The following is a 21,182-nucleotide window of genomic DNA, read 5'->3' as shown; positions in this document are numbered from 1 at the left end:
AAGTCGACGATACCATACTAGCAGATTATGTGAAAACGGGCAATTTGGACCCTCAGGATGTTATCGGTTGGCGTACCGGGTTCGGAGAGGATCTCCCCAACCCCAAAGAAGGGGTGATAGTCGTTTTCGTCGAACACCTTGAGCGAGGTTTTAAACCGCCCGGATCAAAGTTCCTTAGAGACGCCATGGCCTTCATGAACGTCCGCCTCCAGGATCTGGGACCTAATTCGATAAGTAACCTATGTCAGTTCGGGATATTTTTTTTCTTCTTTGATTATGCTGGGAGTTTCTAATGGTTAATCACCACCGTAGTAATTCGGTCCCACACCAGATAAACGGCTCGTAAAATCTAATTTATGTGGGAATTTCTTGGGAGTCTAGAATTAGTATAAGTATAGATTTCGGGTCCCAATGCCATCTGAGCGTTTCGGGAACCACGGGGTCTGGTTACGGAGAACTCGTCCAAACTCGCAGTTTTGGCCTATTACCACCAGTTTTCTGTGCTATTAGTCCCTGATTTCGGGTCCCCCTGCGATCCGAATGTTTCAGGAACCCCGGGGTCCCGTTACGTGGAACTCGTGAAAACTCGCAGTTTTGGCCTATGCCGACCAGTTTGGTATGCTATTAGTCACTGATTTTTGGGTCCCGCTGTGATCCGAACGTTTTGGGAACCCCGTGGTCTGGTTACGGGGAACTCGTCAAAAATTGCAGTTTTAGCCTATTCTAGCCACGTTTGAAAGCTATTAGTCACTCATTTTTGGTCCTCCTGTGATCCAAACGTTTCGGGAACCGTGGGATCCGGTTACAGGGAACTTGTCAAAACTCGCAGTTTTGGCCCATTGTGGCTAGTTTTGTATGCTATTACTCACCGATTTTCGGTCCCGCGGCGATCCAAATGTTTCGGGAACCCCGAGGTCCGGTTACGTGGAACTCGTCAAAACACGCAGTTTTAGCATATTCTAGACACGTTTGTATGCTATTAGTCACTCATTTTGGGTCCTCCTGCGATCCGAATGTTTCGGAAACCACGGGGTCCGGTTACGGAGAACTCGTCAAAACTCGCAGTTTTGGCCTATTCCCGCAAGTTTTGTATGGTATTAGTCCCAATGCCATCCAAACGTCTCGGGAACCCCGAGGTCCGGTTAAAGGGAAATCGTGATAACTCGAAGTTTTGGCATATTCCGGCCAGTTTTGTATGCTATTACTCACTAATTTTTCTTCCCGCTGCGATCCTAACGTTTCGGGAACCCCAGGGTCCTGTTACGGGGAACTCGTCAAAAATCACAGTTTGGGCCTATTGTGGCTAGTTTTGTATGTTATTACTCACTGATTTTGGGTCCCATTGCGATCCGAATGTTTCGGGAACCCCGGGGTCCGGTTACATGGAACTCGTCAAAACACGCAGTTTTGGCCTATTCTGGCCAGTTTCGTGTGATTTTACTCACTGATTTTGTGTGCCGCAGCGATCTGAATGTTTTGGGAACCCCGAGGTTTGGTTATGGGGAACTCGTCAAAACTCGCAGTTTTAGCCTATTCTAGCCACGTTTGTATGCTATTAGTCACTCATTTTGGGTCCTCCTGTAATCCGAACGTTTCGGGAACCACAAGGTCCGGTTACGGAGAAGTCGTCAAAACTCGCAGTTTTGGCCTATTAACACCAGTTTTCTATGCTATTAGTCACTGATTTCGGGTCCCACTATGATCCAAACGTTTTGGGAACCCTGGGGTCCGGTTACGTGGAACTCGTGAAAACTCGCAGTTTTTGCCTGTTCCGACCAGTTTTGTATGCTATTCGTTAGTTATTTTAGGTCCCGCTGCGATCCGAACGTTTCGGGAACCCCGTCGTCTGGTTACGGGGAACTCGTCAAAAATCGCAGTTTTGCCCTTTTGTGGCCAGTTTTGTATGCTATTACTCACTGATTTTGGGTCCCGTTGTGAACCGAATATTTTAGGAACTCCAGGGTACGGTTACGTGGAACTCGTGAAAAATTGCGGTTTTGGCCTATTGTTGCCAGTTTTGTAAGCTATTACTCACTGATTTTTGGTCCCGCTGCGATCCGAACGTTTCGGGAACCCCAGCGTCCGGTTACATGGAACTCGTGAAAGCGGCAGTTTTGGCCTATTCACACCAGTTTTGTATGCTACTAATCACTGATTTTGGGTCCCGTTGCGATGCGAACATTTTGGAAACCCCGTGGTCTGGTTACGGGGAACTCATAAAAAATCGCAATTTTGGCCTATTCCGGCCAGCTTTGTACGTTATTACTCACTGATTTTGGGTCCCGGTGCGATCCGAACGTTCCGGGAACCCCAGGGTACAATTCCGTGGAACTCGTGAGACTCGCAGTTTTGGCCTATTCTGGCCAATTTTGTATGCTATTACTCACTCATTTTGGGTCCCGCTGTGATCCGAACGTTTCGGGAACCCCGGGGACCGGTTACGGGGAACTCGTCAAAAATCGGAGTTTTGGCCTATTGTGGCCAATTTTCTACGCTATTACTCACTGATTTTGGGTCCCGCGGCGTTCCCAGCGTTTCGAGAACCATGAGGTCCGGTTACGTGGAACTCGTCAAAACACGCAGTTTTAGACTATTCTGGCCACGTTTGTATGTTATTAGTCACTCATTTTGGGTCCTCCTGCGATCTGAACGTTTCAGGAACCACGCTATTAGTCACTGTTTCGTGTCCCAATGTCATCTGAATGTTTCGGGAACCCCGGGGTCCGGTTAAGGGGAAATCATGAAAACTCGCACTTTTGGCCTATTCCGGCCAGATTTTTATGCTATTACCCACTAATTTTGGGTCCCGCTGCTTTCCAAACGTCCCGGTAACCCTTAGGTATGGTTACGTGGAACTCGTGAAAACTCGCAGTTTTGGCCTATTCCGGCCAGATTTGTATGCTATTAGTCACTGATTTTTGGTCCCGCTGCGATCCGAACGTTTGTGTCCGGTTACGGTGAGCTCGTCAAACATCGTTGTTTTGGCCTATTGTGGCCAGTTTTGTATTCTATTACTCACTCATTTTGTGTCCCGCGGCGATCCGAATGTTTCGGGAACCCCGGGGTCCGGTTACGTGGAACTCGTCAAAACACGCAGTTTTGGCCTATTCTGGACAGTTTTGTAAGCTATTACTCACTGATTTTGGGTCCCGCTACGATCCAAACGTTTAGGGAACCCCGTGGTCCGGTTACGGACAACTCGTCAAAACTCGCAGTTTTAGCCTATTCTTGCCACGTTTGAAAGCTATTAGTCACGCATTTTCGGTCCTCCTGTGATCCGAACGTTTCGGGAACCGTGGGGTCCGGTTACGGGGAAATTGTCAAAACTCACACTTTTGGCCCATTGTGGCTAGTTTTGTATGCACTCGCTGAGTTTCGGTCCCGCGGCGATCCAAATCTTTCGGGAACTCATGAAAACTCGCAGTATTTTCCTATTCCGACCAGTGTCAATTCAACCACACCTGTAGATTAATTATCTATAGAAAAGTGATTAGTAGCACAGTAATATGATAGTTTTGATAATAGTAGCAGCATAAATAATAACGGTAAAAGTGATAGGAGTGATTTTGTAGCAGTAACGATAGCAGTAGCAACAGTAGTAACTTAGCAAGAACAATATAAGGTAAATTCGTAGGCATTGGATCGATGACTCGTTGGATGATATTCATCATGAGAAAGTTATAACCTAGGGCGATACGGCACTAGCTCCAGCTCATAAATATAATGTAGGCATGTATTTCGTAAATAGTCATATGTGCTTACGGAAAGAACTTGCATGACATCTTTTGTCCTACCTTCCGTGGCAGCGGGGTCCTATTGGGAACTAAGGGATATTAAGGCCTCCTTTTAATAGAGAACCGGAACAAAGCATTAACATGTGGTGAATACATGAACTCATCAAACTACGGTCATCACCGGGAGTGGTCCCGACTATTGTCACTCTAGGGTTGCCGGATCATAACACGTAGTAGGTGACTATAACTTGCAAGATCGGATCTAGAACATGGATATAATGGTGATAACATAAACGGTTCAGATCTGAAATCATGGCACCCGGGCCCAAAGTGACAAGAATTAAGCATGGCAAAGTCATAGCAACATCAATCTTAGAACATAGTGGATACTGGGGATCAGCCCTACCAAAACTAACTCGATTACATGATGAATCTCGTCCAACTCCTCACCGACCAGCGAGCCTACGAAGGAATTACTCACTCTCGGTGGGGAGCATCATGGAATTGGCGATGGAGATGTGTCGGTGATTACGAAGATCAAAGATCCCCCTCTCCGGAGCCCCAAACGGACTCCCGATGAAGAACAACAGCCGGCGGCGGCTCCGTCTCGTGAAACGCGATAATTCTTTCTCCCTGATTTCTTTCTAGAATAATGTGATTTTATAGCGTCGTTTTTAGGGTCATATGAGCCACCAGGTGGGGACAACCCACCGGGGCGCGCCTGGGGGCAGGCCTTACAAAATATTAGTGGAATATGCAACATTTTATTAACTAGCTTGAGCAAGTTAGAACAACACCTAACCATTATTGGAATTAAGAGGTGTTTGGACAAACTTTTGCAGCAGGGGTTTTTGCATAGTTTGAAAATAATTTGGAATAGGACTCACTCACACCACTTGCAAGCAAACTACACTCACAAACTCTCACATAGCACTTCGTCAAGCATGATGCAACAATATGAGTTGATGATATGATGCCATGATGCAAAATATGTGAAGCAAAATAATTATTATTACTCAAACCACATATGGCAACATTGAAGGTTCACACCTGGCCTAATACAAATAAGGCAAGGGGAGCACTTGGGCTGTTACAACATGCAACTGCAAGTGTTGCCTCTCAGTGCAACTCTGTGCCATCTTGTCGGGAAGGGGGCAGTTGCATGTCCGCCACTAGACAATCAACTACGACTGTTGCCTTCACTTTAACTTTGTGATATTTTTTGTCGGAGAGAGGGGATCGGTTTCATGTCTTTCACTAGGCACGCAACTGTAAGTGTACTCCCTGACTGCAACAACATGTCTTTCACATAACTGAAACTTAGTGGTGGTTCGTCAGGTGAAGGAGCAAAATTGCATGTCCTTCGTTAGGCACAAAACACAACTGCATATGTCGACACCTACTGTAACTACATGTCTTCAACATAACCACAATTCCGTATTGTTTTGTCGTGTGTGTGTGTTGGGGGGGGGGGGGATGAGGGAGTGGTTCCATGAGATTTTTTCCCTCCATTTCATGTTAACCCTTGACACGCAACTTCCCTCAACGACGGCCAGTTACATGTCCACCCATTAGATCCATTTACTTGGTTGGACACTCGCCCACCATCCACGGTTCATGTCTTATATTGTTTTCCTTATTTTTGTTTGGTTTTTAATTTATTTGTACACGAAAGATATTTTTTTACAATACAAATTGTTTTTTGAAGAATTACAAGAAAACAAAGAGAACAAGATGATATGAAGAGTACGAATGGAATTATATTGGCGTTTTTTTTTTCATTTTTGAAATTTTACTTCAACTTTTTTGTTGAATTCAAACCTATGTCTTGAAAAAAAAAGAGGAAACCGTGTCTTCAGCGCATTTGTTGTCTCCGATTTTGAATTCAAGTCTTCAGTTCAAGTACAAGGTTAATTTGTTTCCAAAACAATGTATATATTTTTGGAAAATATTGTTAAAATTATTAAAATAATATTTTAGTTTATTTCCTAATACACAATGCATAATGATTATTTTCATTAAAAAGGTCGATAACTTTGAAATTATGTGAAAGCCTTTCTAAATATCATCACGAATACAAACATTACTTTTGAATTTACGTTTTTAAGGAGCAGAAGATAGAAAAATTAAAAAGAGAACAAGACTGGAAAAGAAAGAACACAAACGTAGAAACTGCACGCACACGTACAGCCCAACACCAGCCCATGCTGAGCCGGGAGAACGACACCCATGAAAAAGAAAACCGGCTGCAGCACAAATAAAAGCATAGGCAAAACAAAAAAGGATGAGCTATACGTCAAGCTAATTACAAACATGATGTCAGCCCACCGAAACTTGGTTAAATCTGAGTCGACAGTCTTAGACACAACCTAATATTAATCTTGTTCCAAGTCTAAAAATGTCTAATATGAAAGCCCGACATTCGGGCTGGGCTTGGGCTTCACTTCGCAACACATATCCCGGCCGAAAAGCCCATAATAAGCCCAAACTGATCACAAATAGATATTTTATTTGAAATATAGGTGTAATATATTGATTTAGTACCATAAATATGATCAAATTAGTTAAATCATCATTGTTGATGTGCTTGAGGCCGTGCCTGGCTCTGACTTGGTATTTTGGTTCTGGGGCTTTGTAAAGCCCGGCCCCAATCGGGCCCATCCCGGACGATGATTAGGTTCAGTGAGCGCTGGTTCTCACATGGAGCTCCTATCTGCCGCACAATGCGGCAGGGACCCCTGCGCCGAACAGCAGGCGCCAAACAGCAGGCGCCTCGTTTTCGGGTTTTTTTCTGTTACTTTATCTGCTTTCTGTATATTTCCTTTTTTTTGTTCGTTTTTCCCCTTTTTCCTTTTCTTTTGTATTTGAAGCAAAAAAACATTTTTGAATTTGAACAACAACTTGAAAAAATCGTGAACAAATTTGGAAGCGCCAACAATTTTTTACAGAATGATTTTTTTTTATCTTGGGAATAAAATTTTCAAAAGAGAACAATTTGAAAACCTCAAACAAATCTGAAACCGTGAACAAATTTTTAAAGCCCAATCAGTTTTTGGACTTGGAGAACAAAATTTTGAAAAGGAGAATTTGAAAAACTCCAAATAAATTTCAAAGTACGAACAATTTTATAATGCACGAACATTTTTTGAATTTTGAGAAAAGTTTTGTAACCGAGAACAATTTTGAAAAATACTGAACAAATGTGGAAGCACCAACAATTTTCTAAAGACCGAACTTTCTTTGAATCTTGAGAACAAAATTTTGAAAAAAACCTGAACAAATTTGGCCAGCGACAATTTTTTTAAGCACGAATATTTTTTGAATCTTGAGAAATTATGTTTGAAAAGGAGAACAATTTTGAAAAACCACGAGCAATTTTGAAACCGAGAACAATTATGATAAATCCTAGACCAATTTGAAGCGCATACAATTTTAAAAGAACAGGTAAATATTCCTAATTCATGAACAAACTTTTAAAATTATGATTGTTTTTTGAAAATGAGAGCATTTTTTGAAACACGAATATTTTTTGAAAATTCAAAACAAATATTTGAATATGAGAACATTTTTCAAAATGTGAACATTTTCGAATTTGTGAACACATTTTGAAAGCGCGAACATTTTTAAAATTTTGCACAAATTTAAAAACATGAATAAATTTCAAATTTGTGAACAAAATTATAAAAGTATGAACATTTTTCGATTGTGAACAAAAGAAACAATAAGCACTCCAAAATAGATTGTTTTTTGTTATGACTTCCATGAATGTCGTTTCCTAATGAAACTTGGCAAGCACTTAAAACATTTGTCATTCTTTGCCACCAAATATTTTTTAGAATTTTTTTTATTTTTTTATACTATACTATTTATGATGGTATCATAAGAGCTAAAACTCGGATGGGCACTTTTCAACACCTTTATCATGAATGCAAATGATAATCCAACAGTTCGGAGGAAAATTGACCGAAACATATAAAGTTTTCAGGCACCCGAGCAACAGCTGCTCCCTAAGTACTCTCCCTCGTCTTATATTCTTCTCACAAATTTAATACAACTTCAAACGTAATACTTTAGAACGGTAATTTATTCGTGTCAGGATAAAGTAACACGCAACATGAAGTATGTTTGCTTGTATGGCACATCTTGAAAAAGGTGTCAAAATTCAAGCCTAGAAGACAAAATAAGATTATTGTTGCTTGTATGGCGCTTCACAATTATATTTGGGACACCAAGTTACGTGACAAAGATTTCAATAAATGTGACGCGGATGAGGACTACATGTCACATGTGGTGCGACAAACTGTATCACTACAAGGCGATAGTGTCTCATCTTTACTTGACACGGTAAACATGAATGACGTTCGTGATAACATTGCTGACTCTTTGTTTGTCGCGAGAGGAGGGTAACTAACTTATGGGAAAGCCAATGATATCTTTTGGTATAGATATTTGACTGATGATGTATGAACAAGTAATGTCTTTTGGTGTAGATGTAGGAAATAGGAAGTATGTTTTGGTATAAATATGTGGACAGTGATGTATGAACATGTTCATGATGATGTATGAACAACTAATGTTATATATGAACAATACTCGCAATTATCACATTTTAATTACCTCCAAAATACATACAACAACTAAAAATTAGTGAAATGTGTCAAAAAACAGATTATTATCATGATATCAGTACATACACACCGTCTTAACATCTCAGGGGTAATTCAGACATTTACTCGAAAGCCATAGCTTAGACAGCCAGTTTACCAAACGATAACACTGCTCGCAACACCTTTCCACACAACAGCTTTTTCACAGCCCACAGCTCACAGCAGCTTTTCAACAACCCTCATAGTGTCTGCTGGCTTGTGATTTATGCGGCCACTGATACCGTCCTTCTGTTGTAGCGGACCATGACCTTCCCCTTGGGTCCCGGCATGACCACGTTCCAGTCCGTCTCAGGGAACGGCGACACCATCTTCATCTCAAAGTTCCTCAGCAGGTGGCTCCATATCACCTTGACCTGCATGTACGCGAACGCCTCGCCGACGCAGGTGTGTCGCCCACCACCAAACGCCGTGTACGAGAACGCTCCGCCGGCCCCGTCCTCCCCTCTACCGGGGCCAAACCGGTCCGGCTCGTACCTCTCCGGGTCCTTGTACACATGTGGGAGGCGGTTGTGGATCACCAACGGGCTGGCGACCGTACGCCCCTCCGGGACTTCGTACTCGTCGCCCTCCCTGGTCCGCACGGTGAAGCTCCGCCGCGCGTGGCGGAGCAGCATCATGGTCGGCGGGTGGAGCCGTAGAACCTCCTTGACGCAGCGGTGGAGTGTTTCCATCTCCTCCAGTACCTCGTAGTCCACGCGGTCTCCGTGTCGTGCCATGATCCGCTCTTGCTCCTGGACGGCGGCGCGCAGGTGCTTGGCATTGCCGTGCGCGAGGAGGCGCGCTCCGGTCCACGTCCCCGTGCTGGAGGTCGTGTGCTGCCCCGCAAACAGCGCGGAAACCAGCATACCGACGACCTCCGTCTCGGTCGTGGCACGACCGTCTTTGTACCTGGAATTGATCAGGCATTGCAGCATGTCGTTTCGACCACCGTCGGGGTAGCTTCCCTTGCGGGAGCTGACGATGTCGGAGAATATCTCGCCGAGCCTAGCGCGTGCCATGTCGCGTCTGCGGTGCGCCGGGATTGGCAGGTGCGGGAATAGGATGGTGACGAGGCGCATGCCGTCGTTGAGTTCACGCAGGTGCGTTGCGACCTCGCCCATCATCTTGGCCCGGACCTCCTCTCCGAACAAGCACCGGCTAGCGACGAGCGTGACGAGGTGCTCTAGCTCCTGCTTCAAGTCGACTGTGCCGGTCGGTCCCCATCTCGCAAAGTATTCCTTCATACAATAATAACATACACAATGCATAGTAGACACCACATCAGAGTTTCTTCTAAACGATCCTTGCAACTTATGTACTTCAAGATGAGGTCATCTTAGTTATTTCCTACCTCGACCTCGTCCACCATGAGGCGGGCGTAGGACCTGAGCTTGGTCGGCTTCATCGCGTCGCCGAAGAAGCGGAACTGCTCACGACGAGTGGCGAAATCTACGTCGAAGGCCACACCAGGGCCGAAGGTCGGAATGGTGAACCGTGAGACCTCGTCCTGGCTGATCTCCGAGTCCAGCCCTTGGAAGAAATGGCTCGACACATCTGGCCCAACCAAGAAGGTCACCTTGCGATGCAATAGTCTCACTGTGAACACGCTCCCCATCTGTGTGTGGGCATCGCGGATTACTTGCAACGGGCCCTTGGCGAGAAGCGCGGGGAGTATCCCAAGAAGGGGAGCTCCTGCGACCATGGGCGGCTGAGGAGGTGATCGTTTGGTTGTTGGGGAGAACGTCGCTCGTCGCCGTGCCATCCTGGTCAATACAATTGTGACCAAAATAGGAAAAGATGCTAGCCAAAGGACCCTTGTCAATTCCATGTTTTCACTCCACACACGAGGGCCGGGGGTTAATACTGCAAGAACATGGGAAAATGAGTTAGTAACTTTGTGACTTGTGAGTACACGAGACACCCATCAATAGTTAAGTGTGTCTGTGTGGTCGTTTTGGTTTTGGAGCACATGTGACATGTGATCCAAAAACCAAAACAGCCACACAAATAGGCCAAATATTTGGCTACCCTAATTTTTAATAAAACTTTTCCTTGCCCATAATTAAATTGGCCAAAATTGACAAGCACAGCGAACTAGTTGCCAAAAATGTATTGGCAAGCCAAAATATTGGTAGCCATTCTAACAAACAGCAAAGTTTTGGTCTTGACCCCGAAATTGCTAAGGTATTTTCTGGCCCACCATCCGGACATATCCATATGCTTGACGATTATGTACGTAGATATGTCTCAAGAATACTATTTTCATAATATAAATTCATTTGTTAAGATTCAAAATATGTGAGAATTTCTACAAAACAAAATAAAGATAAAAATCTGAACATAAAATGTTAAACATGCCATAACTAAATGCAAGAATTTAAACCCCACTTAAATGCATTGATGCATGCTGCATGGCAGAGAGGGATTCCATTTAGATCACGCTGATGTTTGTAGATCGAGCTAACAAATCCAATGGCCACAACAATTTTGATGATGTGGCACATTCTGTGAGCAAGAAAAAACCTTATTAATGCTTTTTAGTTACGGATAGAAGAAAGCTATATATAGCTATAAGATATATAGATATAGACTGCTAGATTTTTCAAGAATTTGTTTGAGATAGATAAAAGCTATATATATATCTAGATGCCTAAGTATGACACCATTTTTCCTGCAAAAAAAGTTATGCCTCACGTTAGGGCAAGTAGACGGACTCTGACCATTATCTTTTTCTACAAAAGAATCTGCATCATATTAACCCAGGGTGGCATGCGGATATATATAAATATATATATATATGTATGTATGTAGCTCTCATCAACGAATGCATGGCGTACACAAGCATGTACTCCATATAAATATATGCTAAGATCGCAGCAAGGATTTCACCTGAGCTTAATTACACCTAGCAGTTCCTTGTGGCCGGCCTTCAGGGACTCCGTAGTGGTGGATGGCAAAGTGAAGAGCCAAAGATCAAAATATGGAGTACTCTGGTGACCTAGGTCTGAACTACCCGGCGATCAAAATGATGCAGTGGAATATGGAGAGACTAGGAAGCGCGCTGCGCTGGTATTTATAACGGAGGAAATTAATTATGCCAGCAAACGATCACGTGTACTCACTCCGTCCATGTGCATAGGGTGCCTAATGGAAATGTAGTAGTATTCCAAATATGTAAGGCACCATGCATAGAAAAAACTCCCAATTCCTTGTGATCAGTAAATACTCCGTCCAGGAGCATTTTGCATGCTAATATTTTCATTGGTTGGTGCATTAAATAGGATTTGCATGTTGCTATTTTGAAATTAATGACATGGAAACCAACGTTTTGGTTGGCTCCTCCCAATTTTTCAAGTGGGCCAAATAGTAATCATGATTGCCATTGGTTTTTAGTTTAACATTCTTCATCCAATCTTCAGGTACATCTGGACAGAGAGAGTGTAGTAGTAGGTATGGTTAATGAGATGATCTGGACAGGCATATTAGTTATGAACATTGTTAATTAACGCAGATCACATGGAAGAATAGGCATCTCATAAGATGGAGAAAAATTGACTTGTATCGATCATCTATTAGCTAAGAGAAGACAAGCCTACACTTTCATGTCCCTCTCTTCAAACTCAATGGTTATCGTATTGTTAAAATTAGGGCACTCGGATAACGAATCACCCTTGCGTCGCCCCCCGCCTGGGCGACTCAGGCGGATCCCCAATCCTAGCCGCATGGCCGCCGCAGAACGCGTGCCTCCCTTCGCCGCCGCTAGAGGAAGCCACCGGGCAAAGCCTATTGGCCTACGGCGGCGGCGGAGGCTCCCTCCCCTCCCATGTAGGTTTGGGTGATGCGGGGCATCAATGGGAGTGGTGGCACCTGCCCAGATGTAGGTCGCCAGCGGTGCGGCGTCTGTCTCCGACAATGATGTGTGGCGGCGGCATGGTGGTGGGAAGTGGCAGCGGTGTTGCAGGGTCGATAGGGAGGACTGGTGGTGCGATTGTTGGTGGTGACGTGCGGGTTGGCTGATCGAGCCCATACTTGTGGCCGACCGGCGGCTGCGTGGAAGGGCCAGCGAGGGGAACTTGAGGCCTCTGCTGGCGATCCGACGGAGCTTCTGGATCGGATCTGATCGTCCCATCTGATCCATCGGGCCATTTGGGACACTACGGGTGTTCGACGGCCAGGTTCACCCGGAGGTCTCTGATCTGGATCAGGACACCTTGTAGCCTTCGTCCCTTGCTCGGTGTGCTTCTCTGTAGGGATATGGATCGCAAGACTTGCTGATCCTAGATGCATTTGGAGCTGGAGGTGAGGATTCAGATCAGGAGAAATCCCTAGTGTGGCCTTTCGTCCACGGCGGAGGCGACGCCCGAGGGCGTCGTTTTCTTCTCTATGGAGATGCTCGTTAGATCTACTTCTACTTCCACCACGACATTTGTCTCCGAGGTGAGAGCCCTAAGTGCGGTGGGCGGCGACGGCGCCTTCGGCGTCATTTCCGTCTTGAAGGCGCCGCCTTGGGAGCTGTGTGGATGGTGGACATCGTTGGGAAGACGTTGGCGGCGATCGGGATCAGGAGGGGGTGTGGCGTCGTATCTACCGCGTTGACGACGGCGAGTCTTGGCGGCATGGTGCGGTGGAGTATCAGCGACGGATGCGCCTTGATGGACGAGCATATGGCAGTGGACGCTGTCTGGCGTCATGATGGCGTAGATGGTTGAGAGTGTAAGTGCATCTAGTGCCCCTTAGTGATTTTGGTGGTTTGAAGACTTATAGGTTAAGTATCTAATGTGTTTGTGGGTGTACACATAATCTATAAGTCATTGAGGAGTTTGAGATATTTGAAGAATATCGACCCCTAAAAATGTATGTCTTCAGTTGAAGAAATTGGTCTGACGCTGAAGAAATGAATCGCGAGGAATCTGCGATGAAATTGATATTCCTCATGAAGATACTGATATTGAAGACCGGTGGTTCCTGAAGAAAATCATTCTGAAGAATTTGAAGCATGAAGATTTACACTTTTTGTTTTACTTTCTTCGCATTTGAGTAATAGGAACACCGTACTGTTAAAGGGGGTCGAAGTTACACTATGGAATGAATTTCCTCATGATGCTCAACCCAAGCCTAATCCTACCAAAAGCCTCAAGTGAGGAATATGAGTGACATGAGGACTCTCACAGTTGAGGGTTCCGACCGTTTCGATAACCACGCCAAGTCGCTGGTCTTATCCACTCCAACGGTCATATTATTTAAGGGCATTAGTGTCAAATCATGTCGGGATGCTCCCAGGCTATAAATAGCCACCCCCACAACCACTAGCTGGTTGGCTGCTCCGTTAGAAACTGACACTTGTCATAAGAGCAACCCAAATTCCTCAGAGTCTTCAAGAGTAATTCATCAGTGAGGAAATACACCACCCACCGAAACCACAAACCAAACCTAGTAATTGAGCATCACTGAAGAAGTTGTTCCTGTGTGGGACTGAAGCCTTTTACCTTTGAGGACTGTGCATCCTCCAGACGGTTAGGCGTCATGGTCTAGAGCTTTCCAGCAGTCAATTGTGGATAGCGAGGTGACCAAGTTTGTGATGGTTTGGAAGTCTGCCCTGAAGACTTACCACGAGTGTTGGGCGAGGACTGTGTGTCCTTAGCTCAAGGAGAATACGGTAGGGACTGTGTGTCCTTAGCTCAAGAAGAATACGGTAGGGACTGTGTGTCCCGGGACTGGGTGTCCTTTGGTTTCAATACCAAGCCGCTCCAAACCAGATGTACGACTGTCACAGCACTTGGAACTGGGTCATCAACGACTGTCTTCACTAAGAAACGGGTTCTAATTCCTCAACTCTTTACTTTCCCTGTATTATGTGTTGATGACTTTCACTGTGACTGTTTGAAGAATTTGCTGAAGACTTTCTCTGAATTTCCTCAACCCCAAATTCTTCACGTTAGTTAATCCTCATCTGAATTATGCGTGCCTGCTCACTGTGCAATCTGTTTTCACATTCTTCAATCTGAAATACTGCGGTTGTGAACGTTTGCACGTCTGATCCTTTACTGTTTCCGCTGTAAGTTAGTAATCAGTGAGGAATTTCCTCAAAAGCAATTTCCTCAGTGATGAAATTCTAAAAATCTCCTATTCACCCCCCTCTAGTCGATATAACGCACTTTCAATTGGTATCAGAGCAAGGTACTTCCTTGTTCTGTGTGATTTTGGTTTAACCACCTGGAGTTTTAGTTATGTCTACTGGAGGCATGTTTATGTTGACTGCATCATGTCCTACCTATGAAGGAAAGAACTTTCCCTTCTAGAAGAACAAAATGCAAATGCATCTACAAGCTATTGATAATGATCTCTGGTATATTGTGGAAAATGGCGTCCCCATCATCTCTGCCAGTGTCACTGCGGCTGATGTGAAGAAATTCAAGCAACTCGATTCTCAAGCGAAGAACATCATCTGTGGCCATCTGAGCCCAGGTCAGTTTGGAAGAGTAAGTGCTTTGGGCTCTGCAACACTAATCAGGGAAAGACTGTGCAAGGTAAATGAAGGAGTATCAACCCAGCGTGACTCTCGTGTTGATATTCTTCGCAATCTCTTCAATCGCTTTAAGAGACATGACAATGAAAGCTGCCAAGACACCTTTGATTGCCTCACTGACATATCAAATGAACTGCAAGCATTGGGAGCTCGAGACATCACTGATCACGAAGTTGTGAAGAAACTGCTGAGATATTTGGATTCTTCATTTGACACTTTAGTTCTGATGATTGAAGAAAGACCAGACTACAAGATGTTGGATCCAGCTGATATAGTTGAAAGGCTAAATACTCATGAATTCCAGCTAGAAGAAAAGAGAGATCTATATGGACAAAGCTATTCCAGACCACGTGCACTAAAGGCTAGAGCAATTTCCTCATCTGAAGAAGAAGACACAGATGACAACATTTGTGACCCTGAAGAATTTGGACAGGAGCTTGCAATGCTCGTGAGGAAATTCCAGAGATTTACACGACGTGGCCAGTTCGGTAAATCTTCAAGAAGAGACATGAGGAAATCAGAATCTTCATCTGAGGACTACAAGAAACGAACCTGTCACAAGTGCAAGAAATCTGGTCATTACATTGCTGATTGTCCCCGTTGGGGAAAGGAATCAAAGAAGAAGAAATACAAGGATGACAGTTCTGATGACTCGAAGAAGAAGAAGAAATCTTCAAAATCCTCATCTTCAAAGCCCTCATCACACAAGAAGACTAGTTTCAGAAAGGCTAGGGCACTTATTGGCAAGGAAATGGACTCCGAGGCAGAATCAGAGGAAGGTGATGAAGAAGAAGGTTCTGAAGAAGACTCAGAATCTGGACATGCTAGTCTTGCACTAGCAACCACTTTCGTCAGCAAGTCAATCTTCAATCTTGAAGAAAATGATTGCACCATCCATACTGATGACTATGCTGATGACTTTGCTCCAACCAATTGCTTCATGGCAAAGGGTTCGAAGGTACCAAATAATGCCTCCTCCTCTGATTCAAGTGACTGTGAACCTAATGATTATAAGAAACCCAGTTACAGTAAACTTGCTATCATTGCCACTAAATAACAAACTGCTCTGGAAAAGCTTCAGAAACTGCTAGACAAAAGTGATGATCTGTTGAATGACGAAATGAACCTTACCCAAATCCTCACTGATGACATGAAAAGTCTTCAGTCCAGATTTGATAATCTTCAGGATCGTTATGATACACTCCTCACTGATCATGAGAAGCTTTCCTATGAATTTCTTCAAAGGAAGCTTGATCTTGAGAAGCTGAGGATGTCTCATGATGATCTTCGTATGGAAAATGATTCATTACTAGATCAACAGATCAGCGCTAGTCAAGTTGAATTTATTCCACCATGTCTTAAATGCATTGAATGCGAAACTGCTAATTCCTCACCAGAATCATCAAATGCTACCATTTCTACAAATTCTTCAAATGCACCTGTTGTGTCTATTTCCTCACTTGAGGAAAACACAAATGTTACTGATGAAAATGCAGGGTTGAAGTAATTGTACGTGACAGGCATGTACAAAAGCCTCAAAGGACATCAAACCCTTCGTGATGTGCTCAAAAAGCAGATCTTGAATAGGAACCCGAGGAAAGAAGGAATTGCCCTTGAGAGGAAATTAAATGCTGATGGATCTTATTGGAAACCTGAGCAGTATCCCAAAACCTCATGGGTTGCTGCTACTGGGCCTCATTTTGATCCATCTAATCTAACTGGCTTTTCATGTGAATTATCCTATTCCTCGGATGAGTCATTTGATTCCAACTATAAACTGTTCAAAAATCAATCTGGTGAAGTATTTGCTCGATATGTTGGAACTAACTGCAGGAATGGCCCTCCTCTGAGGAAAATCTGGGTTCCCAAAAGCTGTCTTGAAAATCTTCAGGTGAATGTCCTCATGACACCACCACTGAAGAATCTGAACCCCAGATCAAATTCCTCAGGAGGACCAAAGTCTTCAAGAGGATCAAAATCCTCAACTTGTCAAAACTATGCTCGTACCCGTGCTTATGCGTCTAACATGTAGGGAAACTACAAGGAATATGAATATGAGCGTTACTCCTCAAATCATTATGTTCATAAATCCTCAAACCAGTTCTCTGCATATTCATATGAGTACTTTAACCCCCCTACTGTTAAGAGAAGTGCATTAGCTTCAATGCCACCTTTCTCATATGGTGCTCGCAGGATGATGAATGCTTTGCCACCCCTTCAGATGTGGGTGGTGAAGAAATCAAACTAATCACTTCTGCACGTCAGGTCTCTAGATGAAAATCATCATCTGAAGAATTTGCTGGAGACCTGAGGAAATGCTTGATAGGACGCAAGCTAATGATTGATGAAATAGAAATATTTCACTCGTCCTTACATTTCTTTTATGATGAAATTACTGATCTAATGAAATTAGTATCATATTCTTCAAATCTGAAGCATATGAGATGGTAAGCTGTACTAATTCATCTGTAGGATGACAAACCCAAGAATACTGAGTGGGTTCTTGATAGTGGCTGCACACATCACATGACTGGTGATAAAAGCTTAGTGATGAATATGCCACTAACTCCATCACCTCTGAAGCAAATCACATATGCTGACAAAGGTAAAAGCAAGGTATTGGGACTTGGCAAAGTGGCTATTTCCAAGGATAGGCATATGGACAAAGTGATGCTTGTTGAATCCCTTGGTTTTAACCTTATGTCAGTCTCGATGCTTTGTGATCTTGATATGATTGTTATCTTTGGTAGATATAGATGTGTAGTCATCATGAAATCTGACAGATCCAAAGTCTTCGAAGGTGTAAGAAGAGGGGATTTGTACATTGTTGACTTCTCTACAGGTCCTCAACCAGCCACTTGCTTACTAGCAAAAACCTCAAAAGGATGGCTGTGGCACCGAAGACTAGGTCATGCAGGCATGAGGAATTTGCACACGCTCGCGAAGAAGAAGCATGTCATCGGCATCGAATCAGTCAAATTCCTCAAGGATCATCTCTGTGGTGCTTGTGAATCTGGGAAAATGACCAGATCCAAGCATCCCTCTAAAACCATCATGACCACTACACGTCCATGCGAATTGCTTCATATGGATTTATTTGGACCTACTCACTATGCCACACTAACCAATGCAGCATCTTTATATGGCTTCGTCATAGTTGATGATTATTCCAGATATACTTGGGTGCATATCATAGTGTATAAAACTGAAGTGCAGGAAATCTTCAAACGATTTTCTTCAAGGGCCTCGACGAACTTTGGCATCAAGATCAAACATATCAGGAGTGATAATGGAACCGAGTTTAAAAACACTGGTCTTGATGATTATCTTGATGAACTTGGTATTACTCACGAATTGTCTGCTCCTTATACTCCTCAGCAGAATGGTGTCGTCGAAAGGAAGAACAGGACTCTAGTTGAAATGGCTAGAACCATGCTTGAAGAATATCAGACTCCTCGTCGCTTTTGGCCTGAAGCAATCAACACTGCATGCCATATCATCAACAGGGTATATCTTCACAAATTCCTCAAGAAAGCCTCATATGAACTCCTCATTGACAAGAAACCCAATGTAAGTTATTTCAAAGTCTTCGATGCAAAATGCTGGATTAGAGATCCTCACCATAGCTCAAAATTTGCACCTAAGGCACATGAAGGTTTTATACTCGGTTATGGAAAGGACTCGCACACTTACAGAGTCTTCAACAACTATATATCACAACAAAGTTGTTGAGACTGTAGATGTGTGGTTCGATGAAACTAATGGCTCGCAAAGAGAGCAATTGCCTTCTGATCCAGATAAGCGGTCTCCTGAGGAAGCAATAAAGCTTAAGCCTACTTAAGACATTGTCCCCACTGAGGAAATTGGTGAAGAAACGATCCCCGTCACTGATAAAAATCAAGAAGATGCTCCTGAGGAAATTGCACCAGCACCACTTCCTCAGCCCAGACAAAATCCTCAACCAGCTCATCCGAGGATTGCAAACGAAGTAGAACTTGACAAAATCCTCAGCGACATCAACGCGCCAGGTCCTCTCACTCGCTCAAAAGCTTCACACTTAGTTAACTTTTGTGGTCACTTTTCCTTTCTATCCATCACAGAACCCTCAAAAGTTGCTGAGGCTTTTCTGGAACCGGAGTGGATCCAAGCTATGCAAGACGAACTTCTTCAATTCAAGCTGAATGACGTATGGGAGCTCGTCAAACGACCAGATCCTCGCAAGCACAACATCATCGGCACCAAGTGGATTTTCTGAAACAAGCAAGATGAGGACGGTCAAGTGGTGAGGAACAAGGCACGACTTGTAGCCCAAGGCTACACCCAGGTTGAAGGAATAGATTTTGATGAAACTTTTGCACCTGTTGCTAGACTTGAAGCTATTCGAATACTACTTGCTTATGCTAATCATCATAACATCACCTTATATCAAATGGATGTGAAAAGTGCATTCCTCAATGGTAAGCTTGAGTAAGAAGTATATGTTGCTCAACCCCAGGTTTTGAGGATCCAAAGAATCCAGACAAAGTCTTCAGACTCAAAAGGGCTCTGTATGGCCTCAAGCAAGCCCCTCGGGCATGGTATGATACATTGAAGGAATTCCTCATGAAGAAAGGCTTCAAACCTGGTTCATTCGATCCAACTCTTTTCACAAAATCCTATGATAATGAGCTGTTTGTATGTCAAATATATGTCGATGATATCATATTTGGCTGTACTGACAAAAGATACAGTGATGAATTCGCCTACATGATGAGTGAAGAATATCATATGTCCATGATGGGGGGGCTGAAATTCTTTTTAGGTCTTCAAATTCGTCAACAAAGCAATGGAATCCTCATATCACAGGAGAAATACCTCAAGGATGTTCTGAGGAAATTCGACATGCACGAATGCAAAGGTGCCAAGACTCCAATGCCCACCAACGGCCACCTCAGCACTGATGAAAATGGTAAAGATTTCGATCAGCAGGTATATCGTTCTATGATTAGCTCTTTATTGTATCTATGTGCATCTAGGCCAGATATAATGCTTAGTGTTTGCATGTGTGCACTTTTTCAAGCAAAACCGAAGGAATCACACCATAAGGTTGTGAAACATATTCTTCGATACTTAGCTCACACACCAACACTAGGATTATGGTATCCCAAGGGCTCCAATCTTCATCTGGTAGGGTACTCTGATTCAGACTATGCTGGTGACCGTGTGGATCGCAAGTCAACTTCTGGCACATGCCATTTCCTCGGAAGATCACTAGTTTGCTGGTCCTCAAAGAAGCAGAACTGCGTATCACTCTCCACTGCCGAAGCTGAGTACATTGCTGCTGGTTCTTGTTGTGCTCAATTGCTATGGATGAAGCAAACCCTCAAGGACTACGGCATCAACATGAAGAATGTGCCTCTCTACTGTGACAATGAGAGTGCTATCAAGATTGCATACAACCCAGTACAGCACTCGAAGACCAAGCACATCCAGATTCGTCATCATTTTCTTCGGGACCATGTCCTCAAGGGCAATATCCTCATCGACCATGTGAAGACTGATGATCAACTGGCAGATATCTTCACTAAGCCCTTGGATGAGAAAAGGTTTTGCAAGTTGCGGTGTGAGCTAAATATCTTAGAGTCTTCAAATGTTTTGTAAAAACATGCACACATCCTAACACTTATCAAAGTTGATGACTTAGATGTGCAACACATGATGAATCGATTTTCTTCAACTGATGAAGAATGTCACTCTGAATGTGAAGAAATTAACGAACAAATTGATTCTCAGGGCCCTACGACAATTGTACGCGGCATCTGTAATCAACATTCTTATATGGTGGGTAACGCCACCGCCCAATGTGAAATTCCTCAAGTTGATTTTCTTCAAATGATCAATTTCCTCACAATGCGTTTTTCTTCAAAACAGTTGTTCTTCATTGTGATGATTTATTACAAAACCTTCTAAAACACCTGATGACTTTCATTTGACTAGATAGACTGTGATTTCTAGTCCTCAACAGCATTCACTTATTGCTATTTCTTCAAGTTGATGTTTCTGCTAAGTGAATGTGGTCGGACCCTACTTTCCCTCTATGTTATACTCATCCAGTCTATTCAATTCTTCATATGTGTTCTACTTGAAACTTTGTTCAAAATCCTCACTGCGTCCTTGTCGGCTGATGATTTTGTAACGAAAATCCTCAAATCTTCAAAATTTGTTTCTTTAAAGACACAGTAACTGAACCCCCACTTCCCACGATAGGATAACCACGATCTCCACTATCTCCACCTC

At 43.6% G+C, this 21,182-nt stretch overlaps 1 protein-coding gene across 1 annotated transcript; it reads right to left on the bottom strand.

Moving 5' to 3' along the window:
* Positions 1-8,357: 8,357 nt before the first annotated feature.
* Positions 8,358-10,208, bottom strand: LOC123404570 (obtusifoliol 14-alpha demethylase-like). The gene is made up of 2 exons (XM_045098510.1): positions 9,732-10,208; positions 8,358-9,618 (listed from the first exon to the last, which is right to left on the bottom strand). Exons 1-2 carry the CDS (start codon positions 10,206-10,208, stop codon positions 8,605-8,607), a joined length of 1,491 nt encoding a protein of 496 aa, XP_044954445.1. The 3' UTR covers positions 8,358-8,604.
* Between the last annotated feature and the right edge of the window lie 10,974 nt (positions 10,209-21,182).

Source organism: Hordeum vulgare, chromosome 1H, assembly GCF_904849725.1.
Source record: "Hordeum vulgare subsp. vulgare chromosome 1H, MorexV3_pseudomolecules_assembly, whole genome shotgun sequence".
Classification (NCBI taxonomy): domain Eukaryota; kingdom Viridiplantae; phylum Streptophyta; class Magnoliopsida; order Poales; family Poaceae; genus Hordeum; species Hordeum vulgare.
Note: the sequence above shows the minus strand (reverse complement) of the source record. Positions and strands in the feature narration are given on the sequence as shown.

Coding starts and splice junctions, on each gene's coding strand:
- LOC123404570 (XM_045098510.1), bottom strand. CDS start 10,208: ATGGAATTGACAAGGGTCCTTTGGCTAGCATCTTTTCCTATTTTGGTC. Junction 9,619..9,731: donor TCATGGTGGACGAGGTCGAG/GTAGGAAATAAC, acceptor TATTGTATGAAG/GAATACTTTGCGAGATGGGG.